The 9,334-nt window shown below is 35.5% G+C and overlaps 1 protein-coding gene across 1 annotated transcript; it reads right to left on the bottom strand.

Moving 5' to 3' along the window:
* Nucleotides 1-2,781: 2,781 nt before the first annotated feature.
* Nucleotides 2,782-9,005, bottom strand: LOC138904116 (endo-1,4-beta-xylanase 5-like). The gene is made up of 4 exons (XM_070192579.1): nucleotides 8,229-9,005; nucleotides 4,294-4,494; nucleotides 4,185-4,248; nucleotides 2,782-3,125 (listed from the first exon to the last, which is right to left on the bottom strand). The coding sequence occupies exons 1-4, from the start codon at nucleotides 9,003-9,005 to the stop codon at nucleotides 2,782-2,784; spliced, it is 1,386 nt and encodes a 461-aa protein (XP_070048680.1).
* Between the last annotated feature and the right edge of the window lie 329 nt (nucleotides 9,006-9,334).

The following is a 9,334-nucleotide window of genomic DNA, read 5'->3' as shown; positions in this document are numbered from 1 at the left end:
TTTATCTAAGAATAAATATTATAACTGTGATTAAGCCTAGAAACGTGGTAGAAGTCAGTTCTTTTACATGGGTAGTTGAAATTATTTTTTTGTATGTTAATGGAGGTTAGTTTTGAATTCTTTATATTTAAAATATTGAAAATTGATTAGTGCTGGATTTTTGGCCTGCCACTCTGATTTAGATCTTAATTAAGATAAAAGTGGCAGTTTAATAAAGTGGTTGTTTATGCAATCATAACTTGGTAGAAATGACTATAGTAAAATTAGTTGGGTCAATAATCTGGCGTTCAGGTGGTTGTCTATGCAAACCCCAATTTCAAAGTATCCTGGGCCAAAACCTAAATTTTTTTAGGCCAAACTACAACAAGTTAAGGGTTGGCCCAATGTTAAAGTTGTCCAAAATGGGCTAGCAGTGTAAATGCACAAAAATTGGCCTAGCAACCCCAATAACAAAGAAAGTGGCCCAGTGCCATTTTAAACCCAATAAACAAAGCTGGTTCAAATTTCCAATTATCAGCTTTTCAAATAACTTTCAATTTGTCATATTTTCTTCTAAACTATGTAGCTTAATTATCTATGTAACTTAATAACCTTAGTAATTAATTTAAACGCTAAGCAATTAGCAGGTGCGTTTTAACCTTTTTACTCATAGATTCGCTTGCGTATTGTGATATTGAATATTCATTAAATAAACTCAATAATCATATACCGAATCTAATAGCTTTAATTAATTTTTAATTTAATCAATCCTTGGCTAACCGCATTTTCGCTTGCGTAGCATGATAGTAATTTTGTATTAATTTTAAAACTTAATTTTCTCAAAGCACAATTCAAGTAACGTTTTTTCCAACAAAATAATAATAATATTAACGTGCTAATAATCCTTTGTCATGACTGCGGATTCGCTTGCGTAGCACTATTATGACAAAATTAATTAATTCGTCTCGAGCATGCATTCGCTTGTGCAGTGTCGTTATGACATCTTATCATTCAAAAATTCTTCAGTTTTTTCAATAATCAAGTAATAAAAGCGGATAAGTAAAACATGAAAATCTTATAAATCATAGTTTGTCAAAAATTAATTCAGACCAAGTTTAAGTCAATAAAGCGACCGTGCTAGAACCACAGGGCTCGGGGAATGCCTTACACCTTCTCCCCGGTCAACAAAATTCCTTACCCGAACGTTGGTTTCGCAGACCGATAAAATAGAGTCAAACCTTTCTTTGACTAGGAATTAAAATAAAAGGTGACTTGGAACACCAGAAAAAAAAATTAATTTCAAGTGACGACTCTTTAAATAAAATAATCCCTACTCAAGTTTGTTACTTTAATTGGAAAAACTCTTTAACCTGTAATCCATAAAATACATATCTTTTCGAGGTAAAAGGGGGTGTGACACATATGCCACAAGAGACGTACTATAGGCTTGCCCGTAGTGTAATACTCTAATAATTGAGCTCATTCAGTCAAGGATCAAGTAGGACTTTATTTGGTTCTAATGTAAATGCGGGATGGGTAGGATACATTTAGATATAATGCCTACACCTCCCTAAGAACTTTAATACATATAAATTAACAATTCAAACCCCACACCTATATTGAACCAAACCCCAACCTTCATTCATAATAGCACCAAGCTCCCAATTTCTTTAAGCACAAACAAAGCAAGATTTACCACTAGCAAGGAATAATTTTCTTTATAATATATACACACCAACATTTGTTTTTCTTTTTCTAGATTCTGATTTTGTCTTCTTATTTTTTCAATTCCCTACAAGTGACTCTCACAATATTTTTTTTCAAATACTGCACCTTTTTCCTTCTCTGTAGTTCCACTCAAAACCCCAACCATATATCCACTTAGATTTTAACAAGCTCATAAATATATTAAGTGCTCAAGAGAGATAAAAAGTTCAAACATATAGTTAATTCATACAAAGTGGATCAGGCTTGCAGTGTGGTTGCCAAAGAAATAGGATCACGAGATCAACGGGATTAACTAGGATACACAACAATTAGATGGGTCACAGACATATAATTGTCTCAACAAAGAAATGTCTATATCACTTCCTAGACTGAACAAGACTACTATTTCGCTTTGCAAACATACGGGGCAACTTCTAGATATCACTGAAATGCACAAAATTTCAACAAAAACTTCACTCATACATTGGCACATAACTCACTTAGGATTGGATCTATCCCGACTCTCTAGTCAAAACAGTTAAGCAAAGTTACAATCACACAATTTAAGGTGCTTATTTAGGAGTCAAGAACTGATCCTAGGCGTCACAAATAAGGCACTCTTTTCTCAAGACACAACAAAGTCAAGGAAAGTCATCTACATTCAATACATAGCACAAGACTACACTACTCCTAATAAAAGAAAGAATAACTACACCCAGTTTAAGCAAAACACTTGAAAAAGAAACGCGGCATAAAGATAAACCAAGGAGAAATTATTACACTACCTACGGAAAAAAATAAAACAAACCAAAAGAAAATCTTTTTGTTCTTTTTCCTTAGACTTTAATCCCTCAAGAAACCCGTCGATGATATCCTTTGTCGGGAAAAATCGAAAACTTAAAAAAACAATTCAACTTTTCTATCTCTAACTCTTACAACTAACAAAAAGGAAAACTAATATACACACATACATATATACATACATACATACATACATACATACATACATACAAATATCTCCCACCCCACACTTTAAATTGTGGCATGTCCTCATGGCACCTTATAAAAAATATAAGGTAAAAGAAACTTCCCTGATCATCTAGTCGGGTCTAAGTCGAAGTCGGACTCCATTCCTCGCGCCCGAACTAATGCACACATCCATGTGGACAACTTCTTCTCGGCCTTTTTTGGGTACACCCCACACTTATCTTTCTCGCTCACCACAGCCTTCTCTTTCGATCCCTTTAACTTCCACTCAACACTCACAGCTGGTTTGTCCTTTTGTGCCCCCTTTGCAACATCCATCTTAAAAGTCACAGTCTCCTCACCAACTCTAAGCATGAGTTTTCTCTCGTGTATATCTAATATAGCTCTACCATTTGATAAGAATGGTCTTCCTAGGATAAGAGATACCTCCTTGTTTTCATCACTATTCACCACTATAAAATCCACAAAAAAAAATAAACTTATCCACCCAAACTAACACATCTTCCACTATCCCCTCGGGTGTTATAGTCGTTTGGTCTACCAGCTGCAAAGATATGGGTGCAGACCTTATCTCTCCAATCTCCTTCTACAGTTTCCTATAGATATATAGAAGCATTAAATTAATTGAAGCGCCTGAATCACATAAGGATTTATCAAAATTAATAGTTCCTAAAGAGCAAGGTATAGTAAAACTTCCTGGATCTCCGCATTTTTATGGGAGATTATTTTGCAATATCGCGTTGTAATGCTCTGTAAGCTTGACCACTGAGGTCTCCCCTATTTTCTTCTTCTTCGTAAGGATCTATTTTAAGAATTTAGCATAAGCAGGCATCTGTGAGAGCACTTCCGTGAATGGTAAGTTTACATGAACCTATTTCAGCACATCCAGAAATCTCTCAAATTACTTGTCCAACTTTTCTCTACTTAGCTTTTGGGGAAAAGGTAGAGCATGCATATGCTTGCTCTCCTAAGGTTCCTCCCTTCTCGAGTTTACTCCCTTCTTCTTTTTCTTAGCTTCCATGTAGCATTTCTTCTTCTTATCAACATCACTTTTCAGTTACTCCCCACTTTCCTTTTCAAGTCTCATATCTTTCTGGGTTGGGTGAGATCTTTCAATACTTGCCCACTTCTCAACGTTACAACATTCACTATTTCTTTGGGATTTCTTTCTGTATCATTCGGGAGCATTCCTAGGACCCTCTCAGACATTAGAGTAGCTAGTTTCCCAATCTATCTTTCCAGGTTTCGAAACGATATGCCCAGTTCTTTGATAGATGCACCATAGGCGTCAAGCCTCTCATATGTCTTGATAATGAAAGCCTTCATTAGATCTTCCATGCTAGACTGATTAGACTGTGGAGGCCGATACTGCTGTCTCTGCTGATTTTGAAAACCCGGAGCTCCTTGTCCCTGGGGTCTAGAGTTACTTTGTTGTCATGAGTTCTAGCTATAATTTTGTGAGTTACACGAAAAGCCTGGGTGTCTCTATCCCATGTGATTGAAATTATTACCACTCTGGTAGTTGACTATATCAAAACTTCCCACAGAATTTACCACTTCATCTGCAGCTGTGGCCTAACACTCATACGTTGGATGACTCATTCTACAGAAATCACAAACTGGTGATGGTTGACTCTGGATCTTGGCTAAGGTCAGTTTTCTTATCTTTTTGGCCATGGCGTCTAGTTGGGCTTGCACCGCTGTATTGGAATCTATTTGATAAACCCCAACTGATTTTCTTCTATAATTGCTCTCAGAAGGCCATTGGTTAGCATCTTTAGAGAGCTCATCAAGTATTGCCACAATCTCCTCAGGAGTCTTCTTCATAAAAGGACCTCCAACTGTAATGTTCAGAGTTCATCGTGAGGGAGGTGTTAGTCTATCCCAAAACTCTTGAAGATGCATCCACAATTCAATCCCATTATGCTGACACTTCCTCACTATCTGGTTGAATCTTTCCTAAGCCTCGAAAACTGTTTCGGTGTCCGTCTGGCAAAAGTTGTGAATTTCCCTTCTAAACTTCACTATTTTTGCAGCTGAGAAGTATTTGTCAAGAAACTTTCTAGTCATATCTTCCCATGTCCTGATCGACCCTATTGGTAAGCTACAAAGCCAGTGCTTCACGTTATCCTTTAGTAAAAAGGGGAATGCCCTTAAGTAGACTACATACTTTAATACTCCATTGTATTGGGAATGTGTTCATGACTTTTTCAAAGTCCATTAAGTGAGTGTTAGGATCTTCATTCACCTTTCCTCTGAAAATGTAGTTATTTTGGATAGTTTGAAGCAAGCCTTGCTTCAACTCAAAGTTATCCGTTGCTACTGGTAGAGGTCTAACACTGGACAGTCCATGATTATAGACCGGTCTGGCGTAATCACCTAATGCTCTACCAGGCCTGGGTACCGCATTCTCGAACGGATATTCAATCAAGGGTCGATTCAGATGGAACCTTCGACCCCCATCATCGTTGACGGTCTCATCAGCAGCTCTACGGGTTGCCTCGGCTACTATCCTTGTAGCTTCATCTCTCGGTTGTGCTGCTTTTCTTGCGCCAGATTTGCCTCATCTTCACCATGATTAGCCATGTGTTCTTGGGTTGAAGGCTGCCCCATGAACTTTCTGGTGAGTTCTTTCTCTTTCCTCAACTTTTGCAGACTCTTTTCTACCTTTGGGTTGTACGAAATCAATTCCTTTGAAGAAGATCGAGTCATACACTAAAGGAGTCAATATGTTGCATGTACATGGAAGAGGAAACCCATGAAGAATAAAAAATAAAAATAAAATAAAATAAAATAAATTACTGAATTAGCACAAAAAATTATTTTGAACACTATTGATTGCCAATCTCCGGCAATGGTGCCAAATTTTGACGAGTGCAAAATACACTTAAATTATGCTCGCTAATCAAAGATATCATAGTATAATATCGTATCCACAAGAATTGAATTTAAACAATATTCTCTTAGCTTCTAGCTTTATTGCTATCCAGGTGGATCAACAGTTGAGATTTATATGATTCATAATTAAAATTAACTAAGAATCTAAAGCTATTGACTAGTGACTATCGAGACAAGGAATAAGCAAATAAGGTTATCAATGGGACAAGGTAGGGTTTTGATAGGATAGGTGCAAGATAATTATTCGGGATCTAACTCTAGATAGTTCACTTCTAATGTTCAAGTGAGTCTTTCGAATTCACTCACTTATTGGTTCAAACGTTCAACAGAAACTCCTCTTTCTATTAAACCTTAACCTCACGAGACGTACCAAATTAAGCACTATGAAGATATGTAAGAATGCGTAGTGGATTGGGCTTTAGGAAAACTTATTTCGATTATTCTCCTAACCAGGTTTAATCAATGATTCAACTAACCTCTTTCGAATACTTAGAACAATCTATGAACTCAACCAACAATATCATGCAAAGATATCACAAGTTTTGCCTCTCTCGATTATATGAACTAGTGAATATAGATGCAACAATTAAATCTTCCAAAATAATGCAATATATAAATCTAGAGTTATAATTTACAAACAATCATCAATACACTAAATCCATCAAACCCTAAAGGAAACTACTCCATAGACATGGAGAAATTCATCACAAATATAATTAAAGTATAGGAAAACATAGATTCGGTCCAAACTCGGGTCTTGAGTGAGGAATGAATAATGAAATCCTTGTGCTTGTGTTCTTCCAACTCATCCTTAGCTTCCTTAGGTCGAAAGTATGTCAAAAGTCCGCTCAAAAACGTATTTCTAGTGTATTGATGCCAAGCAGGAACGAACCCGGATGAAACTACCTTTCTTGAGTTGAAGTGGAAAAACCTAAAAACTTTTTATACTTCATGTATCGCACTATGCTACGCAGGGTGCGTAGCATTAGCATATTTTGCTCGGTTGTAAACTCTCTGAACTTAGCGTGTCTAACGAATTTTTGTACTAGTGCGACGCTTAATGCCACGCCTTATGCGACACACTAGTACTTTTTTTTTTGCTCTAGCCCTTGCTCTTTCTTCCAACTTTCGTATGCAACGCCTGTCCACGAGCCCCGGATGCGATACCGGTTTAATTCCTTGGGCTTTTACTCGGATTTAAAAGCTCCAAATTATCCGATTTAGTCAAAACATCTTCTTAACTCGGCATCATCTCCTACAAAGTATAAAACACACAATCAGTGGAAAACACTACCAATTAAAACTCAAACACAAGTAAAGTATAGTAAATTAGTGTGCAAAATGCGGCTAAAACACGTGTTCCTAGCCTACCATCAATTACCATATACCTATTTTACCTTCTAAATTATCAATGTTTGTCTTCTTTTTATTTTTATTTTAAAAAATTTTAATATTATAATTTTTTCTCTTTTAATTAATATTATGGTTTTACTTATAGAATAAATAAATTTTATTTATAAATTAAAAAGATAAAAATAGTATTTAAGCATGTATAATGTTGGAATAATAAAATGTTGAGAATAGTAAAAAAATTAATTAGAACAATTTGTTAGTAATGATATTTTTTATATTAATAATGAAAACTAAGATATATATGATCTATCAACGTAATATAAAAAAAATTATTTAAATTAAAGATATTATTATAATATGCATTATATATTCTTGAAAATTATGCTCAACTATATTATTATTCCGATATTATGTATGCTAGAAAACTTTTTTATTTTAAAAATAAATTTATTTGTTCTTTAGGTAAGCCCATAATGTAGATTAAAAAGAGGAAAAAATTATAATGTTAAAAAAAGATAAAAGTTGATAATTTAGAGGGTAAAATAAGTATTTGACAATCAAAAGTTTGAGAAATCTGATCGAGTGACATTCTGCGTGTTATAGGCATAATTAAGTAATTTTTCTGTTATAAACAAAAGAAAGATGACTTTACTAGATAACTTCGGATAATTGAGTAATCATTTAAATAATGGACTCTACTAATATAACTTTCATTTTTAGTTAAGTAGTGTAGGGTCCAATTGGGCTTTTTTCACCAAAAGCCCCCCTCTCATATTCACGGACTAGCTCCTACCCCCCCCCCCCCCCCCAAAAAAACCCCCTAAAAAATTATCTCTTTAAACTTTATAGTGTTACCATGGAATTACTTAATCGTAGCTAGTGAGATATGATGACGGTGGTAATAGAAAGTTAAAATGGCAACAACTTTTAGAGTAATTTTTATCAATCTGGGAAATATAGAGTTTGTTTCTTTCTTAATTCAGCTACAAGATAAATAATTTCACTCTTAGACTATGGGATTCAGAGATATTGTTTTGTGCATCAATTGATACACATACCCACATTAAAACTTCTTTTAAAAAAAATCTCATGGCCACACTTGAACTGCTAATTTCGAAATAAGATACGCAAAGGACCTTAAAAGGGCCAAATCCTGGTTCATTATCGTTACTAGGCACATTATCGTGACAATAAATTTATAAAATTGTTACTAGGCACATTATCGTTCAGTTCCTAAATCCAAACCCTTTTTTATATTGTAATTGTTTTTTTCCCTTTCAAACTCAATAATTAAGGAAGATTACCTGGTTGGTGGTATTTGCAACATCTAACTTGGTGATCCAAATTGGCAATCCAGCTGAAGCCAGAATATCAAGAGAAGATCTTATATAAGGCAAATTTGGGGTGACAAAATGTCCCTGGAGTCCAATGCCTAAAGGGCCATTGTAACCATGGGATCGAAGCTCTTTAATCTTTTCTAGGTACTTAGCTGGAGTTGAAGTTCCATCAAATCCATGTTCAAGCGTATTGAATTCATTCAAGAACGGAATTGCCTTGCTATCAATTTCATTAGCCTTTTTGTAGTAAACATCAGACGCATTCTGCTCTAAGAACGAGAAGTGGACATTTTCATTCACAACATCCCAATGAATAAGTTGGCCTAAATATCTATTCATCACTGAATTTATCCTTCTTGATGCAGCTGCGGATAACTGTGCTGGTGAAAGATAGCGTGCCCACGAGGGCATATTCTGAGGATTATCCCAAAAGACATTGTGGCCGCGGACTTTAATGTTATATTTTTGGACAAGACTAAGCATAGCATCAGCTACGTTGTAGTCTAGTTGGCCGGGGATTTTCTCGTTGGCGTACCATTTCATTTCGTTTTGGAAAACTGTGTACATGAATCTTGAAGTAAACCAATCTTGGTAGGCTTTGTTGTTTAGGATGTGTTGGCTTATTGCATTGCCAAACGGGAAATTGTTCTTCTGTTGTGCCAAGGAGACAGTTGCGTTTGGTAAAGGTTGGCCTTGAGAATCCACTGCTTGGATTTTCACTTTAGCTTTGCGTACCTGCGGCATTTTCTAGTTATTTTTTAGAATTTAGCTTCCATCTCAAAACACTAATTAAATGATGAAAACAATGATATATTCATGTATATTGACCAAATCCAAGTTAGAATCACTTACCCCGATATTTTCTTCTTGAAAATCTCTCAAAAATTGCCTCTCCCCAAGCTCCAATTTGTCAAAAATAGAAAATGGGACGAAGTCCCCTTTTTATCACTAAAAGTTTCTATCCAAGCGTTGCCCTCGATTTCCTGCCCTAGATTTCCTGCCCCCGATTTCCTGCCTCGATTTCCAACCTAATTCCAGCAGAAAATTTTCCAGTAGCTATTTAAGTCCAAATT

Source organism: Nicotiana tomentosiformis, unplaced genomic scaffold, assembly GCF_000390325.3.
Source record: "Nicotiana tomentosiformis unplaced genomic scaffold, ASM39032v3 Un00451, whole genome shotgun sequence".
NCBI lineage: Eukaryota > Viridiplantae > Streptophyta > Magnoliopsida > Solanales > Solanaceae > Nicotiana > Nicotiana tomentosiformis.
Note: the sequence above shows the minus strand (reverse complement) of the source record. Positions and strands in the feature narration are given on the sequence as shown.

What these genes read in the sequence shown, in the direction of transcription:
- LOC138904116 (XM_070192579.1), bottom strand. Translation starts at nt 9,005, where the DNA reads ATGCCGCAGGTACGCAAAGCTAAAGTGAAAATCCAAGCAGTGGATTCT. An exon ending in TTGCAAATACCACCAACCAG is followed by an intron (nt 4,495 to 8,228) that starts GTAATCTTCCTT and finishes CCTTTTATGAAG; the next exon opens with AAGACTCCTGAGGAGATTGT. An exon ending in TATAGTCAACTACCAGAGTG is followed by an intron (nt 3,126 to 4,184) that starts GTAATAATTTCA and finishes TGGATTTTATAG; the next exon opens with TGGTGAATAGTGATGAAAAC.